A 26437-nucleotide genomic window follows, 5' to 3' on the forward strand; every position below is an offset into this window, starting at 1 on the left:
ATATTTTCTCATTGCTGGATCTTGAAAGCAGATGCATAAGGTAGCAAGTCAGTAGTCTGTCAGCACATGAAGCAAAGCACTAGAGCAAACTCATGCCAACAAAGAGCAGCAGCAGAAAAAGTCTTCTTATACTCAGTGACTGAAACACTTTTCTAGCTGCATTTCAGACTCAGCGGGTGCACATTCTACGCTGGGATGGAGAAGCAAATAAGTCCGTGAAACTGGCCAAGCTTTCGAGGAGGAGAATGCTCTATGCATATGCAGCACCTTCTACCTACTGATCTCAAAGCACTTAGGTTTCTGCTGCTCTTGTGTGATATTTGCTACTTAAAATGGGATCTTTGTCTTAAAGCATGAATGCAAGCAGCCCTGCAGTATTCCTCTCATGCATTTAGCCCGCGTTCACTCACTATACACTGTTTCCAGTAATAGGGATGACCTGGCCCTGAAGGTGCACTGTATTATCAAATTTCTAGACCTGTGACCTCCGCCTCATAGTAACCCAGGTGGTGCTATACCATGAGATGGGCTAGCATGCTCACCACTCCCCCACCCTTCAAAATGTGTGTGGTTTTAATAGTAGCAGCAACTCTACCCTTCAGCACAAGACTCTCTGAGCCAGAGCCTCAGCTGGTGTAAATTGGCCTAGCGCTATTCACTCTGTGTTGATCTTCACCAGCTGAGGCTCTGGCCCTTATGCTCATAAGTTCCTCAAAAATGTCATTTCATGTAAATTACAGGCCCTTAAAATCAACTGCAGTTCTCCGCAGACCATAATACTTTAGAGTGGGGGTTTACAAAGCACTCAGAGTTGGCCTAACTCTGCTCCCATTGAAGTCAATGGGATTTTTACTTATGCAGCTTAGACTAATTTGAAAATCCCACCTGTAGCATTCCAACTTGCATGTGTGGTTTCTTACCTCACTTAATCGACAGCACTCATCCATGTACTCATCCAGGCTGTCGCTTGTGGGATATTTTTTGAGCTGATGTCCATGGAGCTGAAGATCTTGCATGCTCCCAAAGGTCTCTTTGTAATGGTTGGTAGTTGGCCTTTGCTTTTCTATGGGGGCAGCAGCTGGAGGAGTGACTTTAATGGAAAGGTCTATCTCTTTCCTGGGTTTCTCTTCCAAATATTGTCCTTCACTTTGGCCAAAAAGTTTATTAGGACTTTCTCCCTCCTGACAGTCCCTGAAAACTTCCAGGGAAGCTGTAGGGATCTGCACCACGTCTGCTGCCTGGCTGTAATATTCAACTTGCTTTTCACTCTCTGAAGCACACTGGCTGGCTTCTCTGATGTCTTTACACTTTCTCATTGTGACATGGTCAGTTCCTGGAGAAGAAGAGGTGCTAAGCACTCCGGAGTCGCAAGATGAGTCTCTGGTGTGAAGCACAAAGCTCTTCTCAGAGCCCGTTGGTGTAGACGGAGAATTAGCTCCACTTGGCAATTCAACCCCAGAATCCTCTGATTCAAATTTGGAGAATCTGTGAAGCTGGCACTTAGACTCTAAGGTGCTGAGGTCAGACAGGGTGGCCACATATTCTGGTTTTGCAGAGGTGTCACTTGTGCCCAGATTTCCCTGGCATTCTAATAGGATGTCGACTTTGGGAAGCCTGGATTCCGCTGCAAAGTCCATGGCTGCAGGTGGCTCTCGTGTCAGCCCCTGGGTTTGACTCCCTTCGTTGCTCAGTATCTTCATGTTGGTCAGCACTACCTTGCCCTTGGATGGTGGGTTCATCTTGCCTGCTAAAACACAAGCAAGCTGACAGTCACAAAGAATTGCAAAATTCAGTCTGCTCCATAAAGCTTCCACTGTGGGGAAGAAATGGCAAATCATCTCCTTACACTCTTTCAAAACAAATCAATCGTGGGCAACACTTATTCTGGAAGTTACAGCTTCAGAATGTGGCACAGCTGCTTGTTACATTCATGGCTTGTGCAGGCGTTAGACAAACTTCAGATGCCTGAGAGTAAGTTTCAATAGATTGTGTGTGTGTGTGTGTGTGTGTGTGTGTGAGGGAGGGAAGGTGCCTTTTCCCAGCAAATTCTATTATATACAGAGAGAAAATGTCTCCTGCCACAAATACAGGTTATTAGTATGCAACGCAAAGGCTCTCCACAGCAACGCAGTATTAGGGGCAGCACAGGTCTGTGTACCTAGATCCTATAAGCAAGTCTCTTATAGACCTAGTACATCAGCAGTCTTGTGTTTTATGGACACAGTATCCTTCAGGGAGAGTCATAATTGCACATAATGTTCCCGAATGCTGAATTTTTCATGTGGGTATAGGACTTAGCTGACAGTTGTGAAAAAAAGACAAAAAGAAAAGGAGTACTTGTGGCACCTTAGAGACTAACCAATTTATTTGAGCATGAGCTTTCGTGAGCTACAGCTCACTTCATCGGATGCATACCGTGGAAACTGCAGCAGACTTTATATACACACAGAGATCATAAAACAATACCTCCTCCCACCCCACTGTCCTGCTGGTAATAGCTTATCTAAAGTGATCATCAAGTTGGGCCATTTCCAGCACAAATCCAGGTTTTCTCACCCTCCACCCCCCCACACACAAACTCACTCTCCTGCTGGTAATAGCCCATCCAAAGTGACAACTCTCTACACAATGTGCATGATAATCAAGGTGGGCCATTTCCTGCACAAATCCGGGTTCTCTCACCCCCTCACACCCCTCCAAAAAACACACACACAAACTCACTATCCTGCTGGTAATAGCTCATCCAAAGTGACCACTCTCCCTACAATGTGCATGATGACCAAGGTGGGCCATTTCCAGCACAAATCCAGGTTTTCTCACCCCCCCACCCCCATACACACACAAACTCACTCTCCTGCTGGTAATAGCTCATCTAAAGTGACCACTCTCCCTACAATGTGCATGGTAATCAAGGTGGGCCATGTCCAGCACAAATCCAGGCTTTCTCACCCCACCCCACCCTTTTTTTTTCCCGGGGACACACACACACACACACAAACTCACTCTCCTGCTGGCAATAGCTCATCCAAACTGACCACTCTCCAAGTTTAAATCCAAGTTTAACCAGAATGTCTGGGTGGTAGGGGGGGTAGGAAAAAACAAGGGGAAATAGGCTACCTTGCATAATGACTTAGCCACTCCCAGTCTCTATTTAAGCCTAAATTAATAGTATCCAATTTGCAAATGAATTCCAATTCAGCAGTTTCTCGCTGGAGTCTGGATTTGAAGTTTTTTTGTTGTAAGATAGCGACCTTCATGTCTGTGATTGCGTGACCAGAGAGATTGAAGTGTTCTCCGACTGGTTTATGAATGTTATAATTCTTGACATCTGATTTGTGTCCATTTATTCTTTTACGTAGAGACAACAACATACTAATCCACTGAACAACATACTAATCCACAGAGGCCTCCCTACCAACACTACAGAAATCTCTCTGGTCACGCAATCACAGACATGAAGGTCGCTATCTTACAACAAAAAAACTTCAAATCCAGACTCCAGCGAGAAACTGCTGAATTGGAATTCATTTGCAAATTGGATACTATTAATTTAGGCTTAAATAGAGACTGGGAGTGGCTAAGTCATTATGCAAGGTAGCCTATTTCCCCTTGTTTTTTCCTACCCCCCCTACCACCCAGACATTCTGGTTAAACTTGGATTTAAACTTGGAGAGTGGTCAGTTTGGATGAGCTATTGCCAGCAGGAGAGTGAGTTTGTGTGTGTGTGTGTCCCCAGGAAAAAAAAAGGGTGGGGTGGGGTGAGAAAGCCTGGATTTCTGCTGGACATGGCCCACCTTGATTACCATGCACATTGTAGGGAGAGTGGTCACTTTAGATGAGCTATTACCAGCAGGAGAGTGAGTTTGTGTGTGTATGGGGGTGGGGGGGTGAGAAAACCTGGATTTGTGCTGGAAATGGCCCACCTTGGTCATCATGCACATTGTAGGGAGAGTGGTCACTTTGGATGAGCTATTACCAGCAGGATAGTGAGTTTGTGTGTGTGTTTTTTGGAGGGGTGTGAGGGGGTGAGAGAACCCGGATTTGTGCAGGAAATGGCCCACCTTGATTATCATGCACATTGTGTAGAGAGTTGTCACTTTGGATGGGCTATTACCAGCAGGAGAGTGAGTTTGTGTGTGGGGGGGTGGAGGGTGAGAAAACCTGGATTTGTGCTGGAAATGGCCCAACTTGATGATCACTTTAGATAAGCTATTACCAGCAGGACAGTGGGGTGGGAGGAGGTATTGTTTTATGATCTCTGTGTGTATATAAAGTCTGCTGCAGTTTCCACGGTATGCATCCGATGAAGTGAGCTGTAGCTCACGAAAGCTCATGCTCAAATAAATTGATCAAATAAATAAATCCCTGTGTCTTTCCAGCTAACGTTAGTCTCTAAGGTGCCACAAGTACTCTTTTTCTTTTTGTGAATACAGACTAACACGGCTGTTACTCTGAAACCTGAAAAAAATTCATGTAATCAGACAATCCCTTAGTGATTATACACATGCAGATGATGAAGAGCCCAAGTAATTTAAGGTAAGATCAGCATTAACTTAAACTCAGAATTTTTCCTCCTATTCGCCTGTCTTTGTCACGCCCTAAAAGCAGGAATGAGCAAAACCAAATCTGGTTCTTCTGGCCACTCACATGTATTTTGGGTTAAAATGAATAATTTGCATTCCATTTGGGTTGCAGTATGGATAGCCATAGTAACAGGCAGTGACTTGGAATATGAACCATGCACTTTGGGTGCTTGCTACTCTCTGTATGGTTTAGGTATGAAGTTCTCCCCAGAAGTGAGAGTAGTTCATTTAAAGAGAAATGACATGGGAGCAGTCTTGACCATCAGTGTTTGCATATGAATGAAGAAGCTTTGCTTTCATGGAGAATGTTTCATAGAGTGAGAACATCCTAGCAGCAGGATTTATTGGATTGTGGAATTGTCTCCTGAGGGCCATGCTGGAAACCCATCACAGGAGTCATTTCAAAATAGACCAGGCCAAATGCTAGGAAATATACTGAAGAACACTATGCCAGTTTAGGCTCCCTTACATTCAGTTAAACCCATTTGTTGACATAAGGGATCCTAACTTTACATGCTTTTATACCCTCTCTGGGCATTGCACTGAAGCATGAACAGGTAAATGATCGCCAGCTATGTCTAGGGCAGTTTTCCAACCTCTCCAATGGCAGACCAGAAGTATTAACCCTTGGAGGATACTCAGAAGGATCCAGATAGAAGACAGTGTCTTTGGTGAATGGCCTCTGGCAATTGGCAATATCCATTTGCCTTTGATACCAGTTGCTGTTTTACAGTGGGAACAATACCTCTTAATGCCAGTCAGTGACATTCAGGGCTTGATTCTCCTCTCACTTTGCTCCAGATTTACCTCACTGTAAATGAGAAGGCAGTCAGGTCCCAAGTGTGTAATGAAGAGGTCACTAAGATAGTCCCTGCACCAAAGAGCTGACAATCTTTTATTCTGTGTTTGTACAGGGCCGAGAGCAATGGGATCTTGGGCCATGACTGGGGCTCCTTGTAGTACAATACCAATAATAAACAGTGATAACTATAGCAAACAGTGGCTGGAGGAGAAAATGAAATGTTTGTCACAGTCTAGAATTCGCTCACTTTTCACTTTCCCTCTGCACCAGGCCCCCGCTGGTGCAAATAGACATAGCTTTCCTGGGAGCCAGGCTGACTTGCACCAGCTGAGGATCTGAACCTCCATTTCTTTTGTGTCTTTCCAGCTAACGTTTTACAACCCAAAATGCCCATTTCAATCCAAGATGGATGCAAACTAAAGCCCCGGTCCAATCCCTGGTGAACTCTGCAAAAGCCCAGATCCTGCATCTGTCACTGAACTTTGCCTCTTGGGGCCATCACTCATTGAAATATAATGTTTAGGTCACTGTGACACAGCACAGAGAGGGGCTACAATACCCCAGGCCGCACATATATACACCTGACATTTTACATCCTGTTTCATTTCCTTCCATTCCCTGTACTCTCTTCCTTCCTTTTTTCACAAACTATCATCCACGTCAGACTGCTTTTCCTGATGATGTGATGGTTCTTCACTAGGAAGGAAGGGAAGAAAAAACTACAGCTAGAAGGAGGGGAGTTCAGTAGCATAGACACGTCTCAGAATGACCCAGAGACCCGTCTCAGCACCCTGCTCTCGTTTGTTCCTCCTCCTGCTGCTTTGTCCCATTGCTCCAGCTTTCCTTGCTAACAGAGTCACTGGGCCTCAATAAGGCCAAGCTGGATATTACAAAAACTTTTTTCAGTTTAACTGATGTGCCTTCCATCAGGATTCCCTGCTCCAGTTTAATATCATCTGATATTGTATATATAGTAGCAGGTTCGGTCACTTCAGACTGAGATTTTCAAAGGTGTTTTAGGGAGTATGGGGTCCAAAACCCATTGACATTCAGGAGAAATTGGGTACTTAACTCTAGTCCTCTGTGAAGATGTCGGTATTATCAACAAAGGAACTGAACCTATACCCATTGAAGGCAATGGAGGTTTTGCCACTTGTCCCTGTCTTTACAGGAATTTCTCTTACTTGCCACTGAAATGCAGCTAGCTCTGGGATGGAGCCTGGCACCTATGCAGCAATGTACAGCAACACTACACAGTGATTTAGGACAAGAGGAATGCCATATCCTATTGAAACTCCAGGGGAAACTTAACTAGGGAGCTACCTGAGCTGGGCTAACACCCTTACTCTTGTCACAAATGCCCCAAGAATGTAACTGACCACAAGGGATCAGGAACTAAGTTTTATATTTCACTCAAATAAAAGCACTTCCAGCAACAGAGTACCTCACACCGCTGAGCTGGGGAAGGTTGATTCACTGCTGAGTCGGAAGCATGCCACCTTCTCAACCACAACCTCCTCTTTACTGACCCAATGACATTGCACCATTATCGCATGTGAAATAAAAGGATAGTGGGCATAATTGATGGCAGCACTATGCCAAATGGCACCTGAAACCGCATATAAAAACCAAGTTAGAATCAGGAAGAGAGGAAAGTTAGTGCTGGGTTTTATTTTTAAGAACAAATTATGCAGCCATCAGCTTTCCACCAGAGAGAAAGAGTAATTATGGACAATAACATTCCTTTCCAATAGGCTTCTGAATTGCATCTGACTTTTAATCAGGCCATGATTTGCTTCACTGGAAAGTCCCTCATGGTCTTTCAATGTGTTCCTTATTTCTTGCTGAACTTTCCCCCTAGCCTACGCACAAACATTTTTGTCGGAAATGGGGACGCGCCATAATAAATTGAGATCTCCCTTGATACCAAAGTTGCTGTCAGATGAGCTGATTCGTAATGTTAAATGACTCTAAAAACACTGTGTAGTGTAGACAGGCTGGTGGTGGCAGAAGCAAATGAACAAATACAGAAGATGAAATCTGACCATCTAGGGTGCTTATGGGGCTCCTGTCACCATAGAACCTGAGCCTGAGCACCTCAAAATCTTGAATGGATTTTCCTTCAATACCCCTCAGAGCTAGGAGGATGCTATCCCCATTTTACAGATGCAGGACAGAGACTCAGGCTATAGCTGCAGGACAGAGCTTACAGCGGCGCAGCTGCAGCAATGCTAGTGCAGATGCTCTACACTGACGAGAGAGAGCTCTTCCATTGACGTAATTACTCCAGACCCCGTGAGCAGCAGTAGCTACATCAGCGGGAGAAGGTATCTGCTACCATAGCACTGTCCACACCAGCGCTTAGGACGGTGCAACTTACAACATGCATGAGGATAGCTTATTCACATCCCTGAGCAACATAACTTATACCGCCGTAAGCTGTGGTGTGTACATAGCCTCAGTAACATGCCCAAGGTCCCACAGGAAATCCCTCCATAGAGGCAGGAATTTACCCCAAGTCTCATGCATTCCAGGCTAGCACCTCAACCACAAGATCTTCCTGTTTCTCCTTTCTGAAGGAACAATTTCTTTTTCATTTTCACTTAATGGTTCTGAGCCTGAAAACCTCATCCTTCCAAGGAGCCACTCCAATTTGCCAAGAGTGAAGAGAGCCATGCAGACTTTTCTGCTTCTCAGAGCTTTTAAGCAATGATTACAAGAGTGGTACAATCACAGCTCATATGTCTGAATATTAGCAAAGGGCCAGATCTTCAGCTGGTGTAAATTAACATCATTCTATTGAAGTCAATGGAGCTGTGGTAGTTAACACCAGCTGATAATCTGGCCCACTACAACTCCAAAGTCAAGTAGAGAAGATGGATCATTACCTACCTCTGTAGCAATGCACCTCTGGGACAGAATAAAGCAACCACACTGCACAAAGGTTTTTAAACACAGACGTGAGGCATAACTTCTCCAGTTCATAGAATCATAGAATATCAGGGTTGGAAGGGACCTCAGGAGGTCATCTAGTCCAACCCCCTGCTCAAAGCAGCAATTAAATCATCCCCAATTAAATCATCCCAGCCAGGGCTTTGTCAAGCCTGACCTTAAAAACTTCTAAGGAAGGAGATTCTACCACCTCCCTAGGTAACGCATTCCAGTGTTTCACCACCCTCCTAGTGAAAAAGTTTTTCCTAATATCCAACCTGAACCTCCCCCACTGCAACTTGAGACCATTACTCCTTGTCCTGTCCTCTTCTACCACTCAGAATAGTCTAGAACCATCCTCTCTGGAACTACCTCTCAGGTAGTTGAAAGCAGCTATCAAATCCCCCCTCATTCTTCTCTTCTGCAGACTAAACAATCCCAGTTCCCTCAGCCTCTCCTCATAAGTCATGTGTTCCAGACCCCTAATCATTTTTGTTGCCCTTCGCTGGACTCTCTCAAATTTATCCACATCCTTCTTGTAGTGTGGGGCCCAAAACTGGACACAGTACTCCAGATGAGGCCTCACCAATGTTGAATAGAGGGGAATGATCACGTCCCTCGATCTGCTGGCTATGCCCCTACTTATACATCCCAAAATGCCATTGGCCTTCTTGGCAACAAGGGCACACTGTTGACTCATATCCAGCTTCTCGTCCACTGTCACCCCTAAGTCCTTTTCCGCAGAACTGCTGCCTAGCCATTCGGTCCCTAGTCTGTAGCGGTTTGCATTGGGTTCTTCCATCCTAAGTGCAGGACCCTGCACTTATCCTTGTTGAACCTCATCAGATTTCTTTTGGCCCAATCCTCTAATTTGTCTAGGTCCCTCTGTATCCTATCCCTGCCCTCCAGCGTATCTACGACTCCTCCTATGCAAATTTGCTGAGAGTGCAATCATAGATTCATAGATTCATAGATATTTAGGCCAGAAGGGACCATTATGATCATCTAGTCTGACCTCCTGCACAATGCAGGCCACAGAATTTCACCCACCACTCCTAAAAAAGACCTCACATCTATATCTGTGCTATTGAAGTCCCCAAATTGTAGTTTGAAGACCTCAAGGAGCAGAGAATCCTCCAGCAAGTGACCCGTGCCCCATGCTACAGAGGAAGGCGAAAAACCTCCAGGGCCTTCCAATCTGCCCTGGAGGAAAATTCCTTCCCGACCCCAAATATGGCGATCAGCTAAACCCTGAGCATATGGGCAAGATTCATCAGCCAGATACTACAGAAAATTCCTTCCCGGGTAACTTGGATCTTACCCCATCTAAAAACCCATCACAGGCCATTGGGCCTATTTACCATGAATATTTAATTACCAAAACCATGTTATCCCATCATACCATCTCCTCCATAAACTTATCGAGTTTAATCTTAAAGCAAGATAGATCTTTTGTCCCCACTACTTCCCTCGGAAGGCTATTCCAAAACTTCACTCCTCTGATGGTTAGAAACCTTCGTCTAATTTCTAATCTAAATTTCCTAGTGGCCAGTTTATATCCATTTGTTCTTGTGTCCACATTGGTACTGAGTTTAAATAATTCCTCTCCCTCTCTGGTATTTATCCCTCTGATATATTTATAGAGAGCAATCATATCTCCCCTCAACCTTCTTTTAGTTAGGCTAAACAAGCCAAGCTCCCTGAGTCTCCTTTCATAAGACAAGTTTTCCATTCCTCGGATCATCCTAGTAGCCCTTCTCTGTACCTGTTCCAGTTTGAATTCATCCTTCTTAAACATGGGAGACCAGAACTGCACACAGTATTCCAGGTGAGGTCTCACCAGTGCCTTATATAATGGTACTAAAACCTCCTTATCCCTACTGGAAATACCTCTCCTGATGCATCCCAAGATGACATTAGCTTTTTTCACAGCCATATCACATTGGCAGCTCATAGTCATCCTATGATCAACCAATACTCCAAGGTCCTTTTCCTCCTCCGTTACTTCTAGTTGATGCGTCCCTAGCTTATAACTAAAATTCTTGTTATTAATCCCTAAATGCATGACCTTACACTTCTCACTATTAAATTTCATCCTATTCCTATTACTCCAGTTTACAAGGTCATCCAGATCCTCCTGTAGGGTATCCCTGTCCTTCTCTAAATTAGCAATACCTCCCAGCTTTGTATCATCTGCAAACTTTATTAGCACATTCCCACTTTTTGTGCCAATCCACACCATCCTCCAGATCATTTATGAAGATATTGAACAAAACCGGCCCCAGGACCGACAGTTAGTGCTACAAAGCAAATTAACAGTGGTAGAACCCCTGTTGGATTTGGCCAGGCTACCACGATCAACACTCCCTGTGAAAGCTGCCAAGAGATCTTGGTTTCAGATCCCATCTGAGAGATGGCTTTGCCAGACACACACAGCCTTCTACCAGGAGGCTGTGGCATTGATTCGACACTGCTAGAGAGAATCCAACCAATAATGACAGAATATTGTCTGTACCTACTTAGTTACTGATACCACTTCTTGCAGGGATGACTTTCCTTGGGGAGCTCCTAGGCAAGTATTGTCTCAGTGTAACTTGTGCTCTCTCTCAGATAGACTATGGTGCCAGAGGCAGCATGGCCTAGTGAATAAAGCCTGGTGCTGGGGCATATGAACTCCTGAGTTCTGATACAGTGTCTGCTATGGATACATATGACCTTGGGCAACTCCCTGAAATGTCTGCATCTGCAAAATAAATGGGGGTAATGATACCTACCTCCCAGGGCTATTATGAGGGTTGATTAGTTAATAATTGACGCTATTAAGCATTACAGGCTCTGTGCAAACTGCAGTGAAAGGAACAGATACCTCTCAGGTGATTCACTAACTCTTTACCCCTTGCTGTCCGTTTCAGATAACTAAGTAGGATACCTACCTGTGGACTGTCATTTTGTAAACCCCTGGAAGATGATGTTAAGGCTTTTCAATGTATAGATCCTCATTACAACTCCAGCTTCAAGGCTTCTCCCTCCATTACGCCTTGTCTACACTACAGAGTTTTGTCAACAAAGCGCAACTTTTGTTGACAAAACAGTGAACGTGTACACACTCCGAGGTGACTTTTGGTGGCAAAAATGCCCTGTTTTGGCGACAAAATAAAACCACCCCAATGAAAGACATAAGGCTTTTTCCTCTAAATTTTTGTTGACAAAGTGCCAGTGTAGCCACCACGCTTGATTTTATCACTTTAATTGGCCTCCAGGAGGTGTCCCTCAATGTCCATCGTGACCACTTTGGTCAGCAGTTTGAACTCCATTGCCCTGCAGCCAAGTAAACAACTATCCACCCCTCCCCCTTGGAAGCCCCGGGAATTTTTAAAATTCCATTTCCTGTTTGCTCAGCATGGAGAGGTCTCATAGCATCTTCCCAAGTGACCATGGCAGGTTATCACACCAAAAACTCTCCCGCTTGGACCTACGGAGCTGCTGGATCTGCTCAGTATTTGGAAAGAGGAGGCTGTGCCGTCCCAGCTGCACTTGAGCCATAGGAATTTTGATACCTACGGGCAGATTTCTCAAGGCTTGTGTGAAAAGGGCTATGATTGAGACACACTACAGTCCAGAACAAAGATAAAGGAGCTGAGGCAGGTGAGGGAGGCAAACTGTCATTTCGGTGCTGCACCTAAGACCTGCCAGTTCTACAAGGAGCTGGACGCTATCCTTGGAGGCGACTCCACCTCCACCGCCAAGAGCCCCGTGGATACTTTGGCAGGCCTGGAGGTGGTGGAAAGAGCACCTAACCTGGAGGATGAAGAATTGATTAAAAAGTGGAGTTAGATGACAGTGTGGAGCTCTTGCGGGTAGTCGTCTGGTGGGGCAGGCAGCCAGGAACTGTTCACCACTCCAGAGGTGTCTAGCCAGTCTCAGCAGTTGCTCTCTGGTGAGCAAGAAGTAGGAGAGGAGACCCCTGGTAAGTGGCTGTGGTTTGTGTAGAGCGGAGGTGAGTTCAGGGTATAGAAATGTAGAGGCTGGCTATGTTTCTGTGTGCTGGACATTTCCCTGTGTAGCTAATTAGTACAGCAGAACAGGTGTTGATGTGTGCTGAGGTCTCACGGGAATCCTCCAGAGAGATCTCTAGGAAAGTCTCCTGGAGGTACTCAGCAACCCTCTGCTGAAGGTTCCTTGGCAGAGCAGCTTTGTTCTTCACCCCATTGTAGAAAACTTTCCTGCGCAGGGACCAAAGTGGCACACAGGTGAGCAGCATAGAGAGCAGGGAGGAAGCCACAAACATAGTAGATTTACCCTCGCTTCCCTGCTTACCCTTAGCAGTGAGATGTCTGCTAAAATGACCCCCACCTGTGGAAAAGTGTGGGATAATTTTAGATTTTTTTCACTAGTCAGCTCACCACAACCCTATCAGAGTGCTCTCTACCCCATGTGGAATGCCCCCTCCCCCACATCAACACTCACCATGCTTCAGGTGTAGCCAGAGATGTGTGCCTGCCAAGGTCAGTGACAAAGTGATTGTTATGTTACAAAAGGTGTATTTTACTGAAATGTTTCAATGCTGTGTATGAATTTAACAATCCCATTTCTGTGCATTGTCCCCTGTGCTTTGGCAGATGTGGTCTTCAGGAACAGCTTCCACACACCAGCCAACCATCTCCGCTAGATTAGAAAGCTCCCAAGATGGAGCAAAGAAGACATGTTCCGGGAGGTACTGCACTTCTCCAATGCTGAGAAAAGGGAATGCAAGGAGTGGTGGGAAGCTGAAACACAGGACAGAAAAGAAAATCAGAGTTTAAGGATGCTACTGAGCAGATGATTAAAGTAATGGAGGAGCAAATATAGATACTGAAATCCTTAATAATGCTGCAGACTGAGCAGATCCGTGCCTGCCCTCCCCTGCAGCACATTCAGAACTGTTGGTGATGGGTATCGTAGGCAAGAGGAGGCTTTGCCTCCCCAAACAGCCTACCGTAGCCCCGCCCCCCAGCCAGCATGCCTCCTGAAGGGACTCGGGGCTGCCGGGGTGGCTGGTGCTGGGCTGCACTGCCTGCCTGGCACTCCAGGGCTGGCTGCCTGAGCACTGGGGCTGGGGGGCACGGTGGCCACACCGCCCAGGGGCTGTGGGCACTGAGGCTGTGGGGGGCTGGGGCCTCGCCCCCCTGCCCCTGACTATCCGGCGCTGGAGTTGGGGGGCCACAGTGGGGGTGATTTGGGCTCCTGTTGGGGGGGGGAAGGGGAGAGGCAGGGTCTCGGGCAGAAGGGGAGCAGGTCACAGGCCACCCATGTTCAGAACTCTTTTCCGTGCCTCTCCCTCAACTCCACCCGCACAGTCCTTTCCACTTTCTGGGAATTCTCAGTTTCCCCTTCACTCCACCCCCTTGGACAACTTTCAAAATAATAAATGGACCTTGTGGCAGGGCAGAGGTAAAACCCCTTGAATGCCCTGCCAAAATGCTGGCTAAGCCCTGCTTTCTTTCAAGTGCAGGGGCCCAGGCAGCCAGCAGAGAGTCCAGCTGCAGCTCACAGCAATGACTTGAGCTAAGTAGTGGCAGCGGGGCTGAGGAAGGGAAGGGCTATAAAAGCCCTGGAGAAAGCTCAATCAGGAGGCTAGGAGAGGATAGGAGGTTTATAGCTCTGTCGCCTCACCAAAGGCAAGGAGCCTCACGGGCCAGGAGACCCTGGGCAGGATCTGAATGGGGATAGCTGTTGGGGGAATAAAAGGGACTACACAGTTGCACTATAAATAAAGACACAAGGGTGAAGCACTAAAGAAGGTGTTGGGACTCTTTATTTGGCCGGCCAACATAGGGCACAGGTATGAGAAGGTCGAAGCCTGTGTGTACCTTGTGACAGACCTACACATAGCTCTGAAAATCTGCCCTTCCCTGGTACCTCCTTACCTACAAACCATCTGTGTGTGTGTTGTTTCTTGTGCAATAAAAGCAAAGTTTTTGAATGGTAACTCATCTTCATTTGTTTCCTACAAATTCAGATAGCCGGTACTACCAATACATACACAGGCAGTTTAATAATTTGCTTACTGGAATGTAAGGCCCCAAATGTCACCATTACTTCTTAGGAAAACTACATGTAATATAACATTGCAGCACCAATCACAGAGATATACATTACTGGTTCTCATTTTCAAAGTGGTGTCTCAAAGCCTCCCTGATTCAAATTACCCCCTTCTGGGCTCCTGTGATAGCCCTGGTATCTGGCTGCTGAAAATCAGCAGCCAAGAGATCTGCCTCAACACTCCACCCCTGAGCAAACCTTTCACCCTTAGCTTCACAAATATTATGCAACATACAACACACAGGTATGACCATGGGATTATTATTCTCATTATGGTCTAACCTGCCATAAAGGCATCACCAGCGCACCTTTAATCTGCCAAAGGCGTATTCCACTGTCATCTGTCACCTACTCAGGCTGTTGTTGAACTGCTCCTTACTGCTGTCCAGGTTTCCCATGTAAGGTTTCATGAGCCATGGCTGTAAGGAGTACACAGGGTCTCCCAGGATCACTATGGGCATTTCAACATCTCCCACTGAAATCTTCTGGTTTGGAAAGGAAGTCCCCGCTTCTAGCTTTCTATATAAGCCAGTGTTCCTGAAGATGCGTTCATCATGCACCTTCCCAGACCACCCTGCGTTGATGTTAGTAAAACACCCATGGTCATCCACATGCGCCTGGAACACCATGGAGAAGTATCCCTTCCTATTGATGTACTCAGTCACAAGGTGATCTGGTGCCAAAATTGGAATATGTGTGCCATCTATTGACCCTCCACAGTTAGGGAAACTCATTTTTGCAAAGTCATCCACTATTTCATGCGCGATCCTTCGTAGCGGGATGCAATTAATTGCCCTGCACACTTTCATTAACGCATCCCCAGCAGTCTACTTCCCAACTCCAAATTGATTTGCGACCAACCAGTGGCAGTCTGGAGTCACTAGCTTCCAAACAGCAATCGCCACATGCTTCTACATCAATAGGGCAGCTCTCATTCTGGTGTCCTTGCACCGCAGTGCTGGGGCGAGCTCCACACAGTTCCAGGAAGGTGGCTTTCCGCATCTGAAAGTTCTGTAGCTACTGCTCATCATCCCACACCTGCATGTGGATACGATCCCACCATTCTGTGCTTGTTTCCTGAGCCCAAAAGCGACGGTCCACCCTATACACCTGCTCTGTGAATGCCAAAAGCAATCTAAAGTTGCTCCTATCCGGATCACACAGAATGTCAGGCACCTGGGAGTCTTCTTTAGTTAGGAACTTCGCGATTAACTGCACTGCCATCCACAGTGTCTTCATGAGAGTTAACAGAGCATAGGGGAGCAGGGCTGGATCCATCCCTTCACACAGAGATGCCAGGGTGCACAGCAAAGAAGGGCCATTGAAAAATGCCACAAAAGAAAGCCGACAACCCATGGAGTGCTGGGACAGAAAGCAATGCTGCGTGGGACATTGAGCCTGGTTCCAAGATGCGCCATGTACCATTCCACCTTCCCACAACACCTACCGACAGAAGGTGTTGAGCTGGACTGTGGGATGGGTAACCACAGTGCATTGCTCACACTGTCAATGATAGTGCCCCAACTGTGGACACACTCTGCTGACAGAGGGAGCAAGTGTGAACATGACATTCTGATTTTTATTATGCCAATTTTTATGTGTCGACATCACTTTTGTCGACAAAACTTGATAGTGTAGACAAGACCTTAGCCTCCTTTTCCAAGCACATTTTTCCCTCTTAAACAATAACTAGTGACAGTTGGGGCAGAGCCAAACCCAAGTGCATTGGGTGCAGTCTGAGAAAAGGAACAATGATATTCCTACACGTCTAAGTAGGCAATCACTATCAAGCTGTTTTCTTTGTTTCTTCAAACCTAGGGGGAAATGACTCCTGGGCCTGAACACCCTGCTCCTCCCCCTCCCTCCCCACCTCCCACCCCCAGTCTGCTGGCACCAAGGCACTCAGAATCCACATCCAGATCCAACTCTTGCAAATGGCCTCCAACTTTATTCTGGGCCAAGCCAGAACCCACATTGAAATCCACAAACTTGGGAGTGTTCATAAACCAGATCCAAAGTGTACACCTTCAGTCTGTCTCTAGAGGAAAAAAAATAAAGGCCAAATTCTGCGCCCAGTTACACCAGTGCAACCCCAGTAAAGCTAATGGGGTTCCACTAGGGGAGCTGAGAACAATATTTGGCCCCTGATGCAAAAACTCAGAGCTTATCTCACAAACTATAAAATCCCTCCACTATTTTTAAATGTCTGGATAGAGTAGGCATCTGTGTAGGGCTGGGGTCACCACATTAGAATCCATACACTTCAGCTTGATTTGGGTACTTCTTCTTTGGGACCCCAATATTTTTACCTTCCTTTAAGGTTCTGTTCTTCCTGAAATGTTGCCATCCTATATATGTAGAAATGACAGTACCGGAGTCTCACAGAGCTGAGTGTTCAGCACTCCACTTGGTATAGGTGTGCGTTCTGCCCTGGCGAAAGGTGCCCGACGGGCAGTCTGATAAGTACCATAAGCAGTGGTGGCAGCACACCAGTGGGTAGCCAACTGGTGTGCCGTGACCTGTGTTCATAATCATCTCCCTTGTGCCTTGTGCGCACCCCACCTGTTTGCTGTGTCCATCCGCTGTCTCTCATTACACCGCATGCAAGTGCTTTGGGACAGGGACCAGCTTTTCCTTGTGTGTGTACAGTGGCTAGCGCTCTAGGGGACCCAATCCCTGACTGGGTCCTGCAGGTGTTACCGTAATACAACTAAATAAATAGCACTAATAATCACCACCCTAGAGTGACGCACTCATCTTAGCTACAGAGCAAGGACGGCATTGCTAGCTTCCCACGTGCTGTCCTACTGTATGCCTCATACCTTTCCCGGAGGCACCTACCCTAGGAGTGAGGGGCTGCTTCAGTCCTTGGCCATGATGCTGATGCTGCCATCAAAGGCACATCCTGTGATGTGGCTGTTGCCTACTAAGACCCCTTAACTCCATCTATCACATCCAGTAGCACCCCCCAGCAGCCCCTGACCCCATCCCCAGCAGAAGCCCCAGGTGGGGGAAGCCCCAGAGCCCCCACCCATTCAAGACAGAAGCCACGGGGTGGCAGGGGAAACCCCCATGCCCAACCCCAATTGCCAGCAGAAACACTGCAGAGGCAGGGCAGGAAAAGCCCCAGCGTCCGACCCTGCTCCCCCGCAGAAGTGGAAGGAGCGGGGGAAGCCTCAACACCGGGACCCCTGCTGCATCCCTGGGACTGGAGGAGCTCTCACTTCCTGCTGTGTCCCAGGTCAAAACTCAGGGACAGAGCTTCTCCAGTCTTGGGGCTGCATTTTGGGTGGGAGAACGGAGCAAAAGGGGTTGTGGAGCTGGGATGGGGGGACCCTGGGTGGAACAGGGGCAGGCCCCAAGGAAGGGGCAGTGGGCTGGGCCACAGGCAGAAAGTGGCCCCCCACTTGCTCTGGCCCAGGACCCCAGGAAACCTTAATCTGCCTCTGATCACATCCCAGGTACCACAGTAAATAAATAATAATCATACCTAGCTTCCCCCTCAGCAGATTTCAAACTACTTCACAAGGGACCTCAGTATTAGTATCTCCATTTTACAAATAAGGATCCTGAATACTAAGAGAGAAAGTGATCCAGCAAAGTGGTGGCAGAGCTAAGACTAGAACCCAGGTCTCCCAAGTCCCCATCCAGGGTGCTCTTCACTAGGCCACACTGCCTCACTTGTGCACAGCTGTCTGCAGATGATGAGGATGTTAAGTCACTAGTGACTTAGATTCAGGCAGATGACCTAGAGGTGAAAGTTTCCATTTCCCATTCTCTCACCCATCCATTTCCCTTTCCTTTTAAACACACTTTATCCTTAGCTTCTTGTTCCCTGTCATGTGTTAGGTTTTCTTTAATTTCTCTGTCAGGATTTGGCACAGGTGGCATTTCCCTTCATTAAAAGCCCTTTCATCAGAAAAAAGGTGGAATCCCTCACCCACCCACCCACCCACCCACCCACCCCACCCCGGCCCCCAAACAATGAGATTTGCATTTCCTAGAATTTTTTTTAAAAGGGTCACTTCCTTTCTGAACCAAAAGGCATTTTTTGCCTCTGACTGCCTTTGCTGTATGTGCTGAGACAGGGAGCAGGTTTGAGAACCACTGTCCTAATAATGGTGTTTACTGCCACAGTGCATTTTAACCACATAGTGTAGTATGTTTGCAGGATGCAAATTACAGATTCATAATTGTGAACATTTACACCAGAAACCTGAGTGTGAGAGTTAGCTCATCTAATCAGGAAACCGAGATATACCATGTGACTGGTGTCCAGTCAAATTAGCTCAAACTTCAAATTCAGAATAAATCATTTTGAGAAGATGGTGATTGATTTATGGACCAGAGGTGAAGGATGAAATTCACTAAATGATTAATTCAGAGTGAATTTCAGATGAAATTCAGAGTGTTACAAGTTGGTCTCTCAGCAAAGGTAACAAAGCACTTTGGGGTGAAAGATGATCTCTGAATTGCAGATATTATTTCTTGTAGGTTCAGGGACATAATGATGCCGCTTGGTTCACAACAGAGACACACTCGGGGGGACAGTGTTAAACTCAATGTAAAATGGACATTGATAAATTAGAGGGGGAAACAGGGATTTCCCTACACTGCCCCTGAATTTCCCCAACAGCCTTCCAGTGGTCAACTAGCTACCTTTACAGTGTTGCCAGTTTAGTCATTGGTTGGAAATTTGAATTGAAATTGAAACATTAATACACACTTTAAAAGCATGTACAGTATATGATAAAATACTTGTACTTGAAAAAGCATAACAGGTTTGAAAAGTATGAACAAAGACTAGCTTCCTCACACAGCAGGTTTTTTTTTATGACAATGTCGGTGCATTCGTTTTTTGTGATGTTGACCAACCTAAGAATTTCAAATTATGATTTGTAAGCAAGGTCTGAATGAGCTCTCTCCTGACAGCAAGTAATGAGCTGGCGGGGGGGGGGGGGGGGGAGGGAGGAGGAGGGAGAGGTTTCAGGACCAGACTGTATTTAAATGAACATATCTATCTTGCCTTGGTATCCAGCAGACAGAGATGTGTTGCCCAAGAGATCAGTTTTGCCTGGTGTTGGGTTACAAATCACTTTAGTACTGAATGCAGGGGTAATGAAATGTTGTTACTGTATGAGTAAAGGGCAGCAAAACTGTACTTAGCATGTCCTGGTTGAGGGGGTCACCTTCAGTGCTTAATTTGTGCCAAGTCTGAGCCCTGGCACATCTAGGCTTGGTGTTCATAGCCCCAGGACCTCTGGACTTGCCACATCAGTTATAAAAGTAAAAAAACTTGCTTGAGCCCTGGCACCTCTTTCATTACAAATTAAGCATTGATCATGCTCAATTGAACTGCACTCCCTACTCAAGGGTTTTGGATAGCGGAGAGAGAGAGAGAGAGTGGAGACAGGTGTTTTTCTTGGTGGCGTGGGCTCAGCCTAAGAGTCACAGGCACTATTTGACCTGCCCCCATCCTTTGTTTAAAATTACAGATGATTAGGCACCATAAAGAGTCTTTTGTTTTTGAAGTGACCACTGGAGCTGAAATCACTGATAATCATCAGGTCAGTGCTTAGACCTGCTGTGTGACAACATTTCTGAGGAAGACCCTGCCCAGCTTGCACTAGCAGTGAGGTTCCCCCACTGAGAGCTGAAATCACTGAAAGCTGGGTAGAACCTCAATAGACCGACTCACCAAGGTCACAGTGGCAGGTGGCAGCAGAAGGTGATGGCACAGGGCCATCAGCGATGGAGCAGTGGAGTGAATGGTGGCATGATGAACAGTGGCCAGAGCAAGAGGCCAGAGTGAGTGGCAATCAGCGAGTGGCTGGAGGAACAAGCAAGGTGCCTTCATCCCTCCCCTTCCCCTCCCAGTGTGGGAGATGAACTCATGTGAAAGCACCTCTGAACTCTGAGTCTTCACTGACCCAGAACACCAACTATGAGTGGGGTGGGGTGGAGGGAGAAGGATAGGCATATTAAAGGAACATTTCATTGTTGGACTATGTTTTAGTGACTTTGGTCTAGAATGCTAGATTTGTGACTAGGAAACTTATATAAATATACATTCCTAGTGGGCCAAGATTTTTAAAATGTATTATTTGCCAAGGTCATTATCTCACATTGTCGCTATCTCGAGAGGTCATTATCTTGGGGAGTTTCTGTACTAAACATTTTTATTATATTATAATTACTTTTTACATAAGAACATAAGAACGGCCATACTGGGTCAGACCAAAGGTCCATCTAGCCCAGGATCCTGTCTTCTAACAGTGGCCAATGCCAGGTGCTTCAAAGGGAATGAACAGAAGAGGGCAATTATCAAGTGATCCATCCCCTGTTGTCCACTCCCAGCTTCTGGCAAACAGAGGCTATGGGCACTCAGAGTATTGCATTCCTGCCCATCCTGCTAATAGCCATTAATGGAGCTATCCTCCATGAACTTATCTAGTTCTTTTTTGAACCCTGTTATAGTTTTGGCCTTCACAACATCTTCTGGAAACGAGTTCCACAGGTTGACTGTGTGTTGTGTGAAGAAGTACTTCCTTTTGTTTGTTTTAAACTTGCTGCCTATTAATTTCATTGCATGACCCCTAGTCCTTGTGTTATCTGAAGGAGTAAATAAGTAAATAACACTTCCTTATTCACCTTCTCCACCTCTATAATATCCCCTCTTAGTTGTCTCTTTTCCAAGCTGAAAAGTCCCAGTCTTTTTAATCTCTCCTCATATTGAAGCTGTTCCATACCCCTAATCATTTTAGTTGCCGTTCTCTGTGTACCTTTTCCAACTCCAATATATCTTTTTTGAGATGGGGCAATCAGAACTGCACACAGCATTCAAGATGTGGGCATACCATGGATTTATACAATAAAAGTGGAGGAGTTTGGTTTGCCAGACTGATCAGCAAACGAATGCTGAAAACCAGTGAAAAGACTGCAAAACACCAAACCTTTGGACTGCATCAACATGCAGAAAACTTTATAAGCCAGTTACTGTCAAAGCCAATTTTAGAAGTACTTAATGAGGCTGTTAAGAATTCTAGAGACAAAACACAGTTTATGCAAACAAACATAGCTGTCACATCATACTTTCTATTTAAGCAAGAGATACCACATACTACAAACTGGAGGTCAATGTTGTTAAGTGCCTTGTCAGTTGTTAATCCTGAAGTTGGACACTGGTTCTGACCAAGACCAGCAAATGCTTACTATCTTTCTGCGAGAAACTCAACTGACTGGTTAGAAGCATATGGTGCAACAATGAAAGACTCAGCAGTTTAAAAAGTGAAGAACTCTCTCACTGCATTCAGAAAATTTGCGTACATGGCCAACGAATGCACCAATGTAAATGGGCATCAAGTATTAAGTCATTGTGTATGTTATCTTGATGTCAGTGGTAGGCCAGTAGATGCATTTCTAGATGTTCAGGTTATAGAAGACATATCAGCTGCATCTGTGACAACCTACGTCTTAGAAGAGTTAAATGTTTGCAGACTGAACCCTAAAGAGATGGCTGCTGTGCATTTGATGAAGTTGCAAACCTCTCTGGAAGGCAGTGGAGTACAAGCTTTGCTCAGAGAAAAGTGTAACCCTAATCTCTCCTATATGCACTGCAGAGGCCATCTATTCCATCTAGTACTCATAGAATCATAGAATATCAGAGTTGGAAGGGACCTCAGGAGGTCATCCAGTCCAACCCCCTGCTCAAAGCAGGACCAATCCCCAATTAAATCATCCCAGCCAGGGCTTTGTCAAGCCTGACCTTAAAAACTTCTAAGGAAGGAGATTCTACCACCTCCCTAGGTAACGCATTCCAGTGTTTCACCACCCTCCTAGTGAAAACGTTTTTCCTAATATCCAACCTGAACCTCCCCCACTGCCACTTGAGACCATTACTCCTTGTCCTGTCCTCTTCTATCACTGAGAATAGTCTAGAACCATCCTCTCTGGAACCACCTCTCAGGTAGTTGAAAGCAGCTATCAAATCCCCCCTCATTCTTCTCTTCTGCAGACTAAACAATCCCAGTTCCCTCAGCCTCTCCTCATAAGTCATGTGTTCCAGACCCCAAATCATTTTTGTTGCCCTTCGCTGGACTCTCTCAAATTTATCCACATCCTTCTTGTAGTGTGGGGCCCAAAACTGGACACAGTACTCCAGATGAGGCCTCACCAATGTCGAATAGAGGGGAATGATCACGTCCCTCGATCTGCTCGCTATGCCCCTACTTATACATCCCAAAATCCCATTGGCCTTCTTGGCAACAAGGGCACACTGCTGACTCATATCCAGCTTCTCGTCCACTGTCACCCCTAGGTCCTTTTCCGCAGAACTGCTGCCTAGCCATTCGGTCCCTAGTCTGTAGCGGTGCATTGGGTTCTTCCGTCCTAAGTGCAGGACCCTGCACTTATCCTTATTGAACCTCATCAGATTTCTTTTGGCCCAATCCTCCAATTTGTCTAGGTCCCTCTGCATCCTATCCCTGCCCTCCAGCGTATCTACCACTCCTCCCAGTTTAGTATCATCCGCAAATTTGCTGAGAGTGCAATCCACACCATCCTCCAGATCATTTATGAAGATATTGAACAAAACCAGGGGTCAGTCCTGGGGCACTCCACTTGACACCGGCTGCCAACTAGACATGGAGCCATTGATCACTACCCGTTGAGCCCAACAATCTAGCCAACTTTCAACCCACCTTATAGTCCATTCATCCAGCCCATACTTCTTTAACTTGCTGACAAGAATACTGTGGGAGACCGTGTCAAAAGCTTTGCTAAAGTCAAGAAACAATACATCCACTGCTTTCCCTTCATCCACAGAACCAGTAATCTCATCATAGAAGGCGATTAGATTAGTCAGGCATGACCTTCCCTTGGTGAATCCATGCTGACTGTTCCTGATCACTTTCCTCTCATGTAAGTGCTTCAGGATTGATTCTTTGAGGACCTGCTCCATGATTTTTCCGGGGACTGAGGTGAGGCTGACTGGCCTGTAGTTCCCAGGATCCTCCTTCTTCCCTTTTTTAAAGATTGGCACTACATTAGCCTTTTTCCAGTCATCCGGGACTTCCCCCGTTCGCCACGAGTTTTCAAAAATAATGGCCAATGGCTCTGCAATCACAGCCGCCAATTCCTTTAGCATTCTCGGATGCAGCTCGTCCGGCCCCATGGACTTGTGCACGTCCAGCTTTTCTAAATAGTCCCTAACCACCTCTTTCTCCACAGAGAGCTGGCCATCTATTCCCCATGTTGTGATGCCCAGCGCAGCAGTCTGGGAGCTGACCTTGTTCGTGAAGACAGAGTCAAAAAAAGCATTGAGTACATTAGGTTTTTCCACATCTTCTGTCACTAGGTTGCCTCCCTCATTCATTAAGGGGCCCACACTTTCCCTGGCTTTCTTCTTGTTGCCAACATACCTGAAGAAACCCTTCTTGTTACTCTTGACATCTCTCGCTAGCTGCAGCTCCAGGTGCGATTTGGCCCTCCTGATTTCATTCCTACATGCCCAAGCAATATTTTTATGCTCTTCCCTGGTCATATGTCCAACCTTCCACTTCTTGTAAGCTTCTTTTTTATGTTTAAGATCCGCTAGGATTTCACCGTTAAGCCAAGCTGGTCACCTGCCATATTTACTATTCTTTCAACACATCAGGATGGTTTGTCCCTGTAACCTCAACAGGGATTCCTTGAAATACAGCCAGCTCTCCTGGACTCCTTTCCCCTTCATGTTAGTCCCCCAGGGGATCCTACCCATCCGTTCCCTGAGGGAGTTGAAGTCTGCTTTCCTGAAGTCCAGGGTCCGTATCCTGCTGCTTACCTTTCTTCCCTGTGTCAGGATCCTGAACTCAACCAACTCATGGTCACTGCCTCCCAGATTGCCATCCACTTTTGCTTCCCCCACTAATTCTTCCCGGTTTGTGAGCAGCAGGTCAAGAAAAGCTCCCCCCCAGTTGGCTCCTCTATCACTTGCACCAGGAAATTGTCCCCTACGCTTTCCAAAAACTTCCTGGATTGTCTGTGCACCACTGTATTGCTCTCCCAGCAGATATCAGGAAAATTAAAGTCACCCATGAGAACCAGGGCGTGCGATCTAGTAGCTTCTGCGAGCTGCCGGAAGAAAGCTTCATCCACCTCATCCCCCTGGTCCGGTGGTCTATAGCAGACTCCCACCACTACATCACTCTTGTTGCTCACACTTCTAAACTTAATCCAGAGACAGTCAGGTTTTTCTGCTGTTTCGTACCGGAGCTCTGAGCAGTCATACTGCTCCCTTACATACAGTGCTACTCCCCCACCTTTTCTGCCCTGCCTGTCCTTCCTGAACAGTTTATAACCATCCATGACAGTACTCCAGTCATGTGAGTTATCCCACCAAGTCTCTGTTATTCCAAGTATGGGTACAAGCTGCAGAATCTTCAAAAGACATTTTAAAAGCCATAAATGTCATTTCTTCATTATAGTCTTTTTTTCAGCAAGAATCCAAAAGGGCTCAACATCTTAAAGTTAAAATGAGTCCAACCTGGGAAAAGCCACTGGCCTTCTTATAAACGACCCATGGCTGTTGTCTTAAAAATTACTGCAACCATTATTATTGGCTTTGGAAAGGATCTACCTAGATCGGATGGATCTAAGTAGTAATGCTGGTGGACTACTTTTGCTACTACATTCAGAGAAGACTATTGCCATTCTCTCTCGTAAGTCTACTGCTGAAACCACTTAGGTCATTAAACAATGCCGTCCAGGCATCAGTAGTAGATCTTTGTCCAGCAATAGAAGCTACACTTGGATCAAACAGAGAGATAGCCATTGAAAATGTACTGGAAGAAGCAAGGATTTCAGTTCAGAAGTTGACTAATTTAGGCACTTAATATTGACTCCTTAAGTGAAGAGAACAAATGCTACTTGTCAAGCCAGCTGAAAAAGTACACAGATTTGATTCTTACAAATCTACAACAGCAATTTTTGGATTATACTCAACCTTTACATAGCTTTTACAGATGCCTGTCTTATAAAACACCGACAGTTGAGTGGAGAATGAGGCACTACCAGCAATGGGGCTGCTATGTGATCAGGACAACCGTCACCCCTTCAGTATATTCAAACACCCCTCTATATTCAAACACCCCCCTAATTTCAATTAGTGAAGGATGACAAAAATGATAAGGGGATTTTACATATGAGGTGTTAAGTTAACAACATGTACAGCTTACAAGAGACTGAGAGAGTGAGCACTGTATACAAAAACTTGAGAGGCAGTGACACTGGGGAAAGGGAAATGAAAAGTTTATAGGCATAGATAGATAGTGGGATAAAAGAGGAAATGGCTTCCTGAGTGGAAAACCCACTTAAGGTTTTTCAGCTGGCCAACTAGTTTCTTGGAGCAGGGCAATGGGTCTGTTGAGTTACTGACCCTCTATCTGAAGCCATCAGTGCACACAGGAACCAACACTGCTCAGCTAGATTATCCTATTTATTACTGGAATAAATCCGAATATATGATTAATAGAGTCATCGCTTTTAAAGTCAGAAAGGCCTAGTCCGATCATCTAATCTGACCACCAGCATAGAACCTCACCCAATAACTTCTGCATCAAGCCCATCACTCATTTATTTATTTAGATCTAAATAATAATGAAAAAGACTCCTAGGTGCCCTAGCACATTGTTATCCCATACATGGAAATGCCAGCATCATGACAGCTTCAACCAGGGGCTCAGCCAACCAGCCAGTCACAAAAATTTCTTTCTTCCCATTCACTGTGGTGGGAAGCACGTACACAGACCTCTCCAACCATGGAGCCTAGTGGAATTTCCACTGGGGAGGGTTTGCTAATTTAAACAAAGGAAATGGGTAGAATGGACTGGGGGTGGGGACAGGGATTGTGATGCACAATGCAAAGTAATGCACATTGGAAAACGTAATCCTAACTATACATATAAAATGATGGGGTCTAAATGAACTTTTATCACTCAAGAAAGAGATCTTGGAGTCGTTGTGGATAGTTCTCTGAAAACATCCACTCAATGTGCAGCAGCAG

The 26437-nt window shown here is 45.9% G+C and overlaps 1 protein-coding gene across 7 annotated transcripts in view; it reads right to left on the reverse strand.

Annotated features, from left to right (window-relative positions):
• LOC125639862 (uncharacterized) overlaps positions 1–26437 on the reverse strand; it is a 90830-nt gene that overhangs the window by 59276 nt on the left and 5117 nt on the right. For 5 of the 7 annotated variants that reach the window (XR_007357603.1, XM_048857634.1, XM_075130660.1 and 2 more), the window contains exon 2: positions 921–1747. The exons of 1 other annotated variant lie outside the window; for it this stretch is intronic. Coding sequence is in view for 5 of the 6 variants with exons in the window: in XM_048857634.1 (XP_048713591.1) it covers positions 921–1747 (827 nt within the window). In the remaining variant the exon portion in view is untranslated. The remainder of the gene's footprint in view (positions 1–920; positions 1748–26437) is intronic. One more of the 7 variants, XM_048857636.1, reaches the window with a different exon arrangement.

Source organism: Caretta caretta, chromosome 7, assembly GCF_965140235.1.
Source record: "Caretta caretta isolate rCarCar2 chromosome 7, rCarCar1.hap1, whole genome shotgun sequence".
Lineage (NCBI taxonomy): Eukaryota > Metazoa > Chordata > Testudines > Cheloniidae > Caretta > Caretta caretta.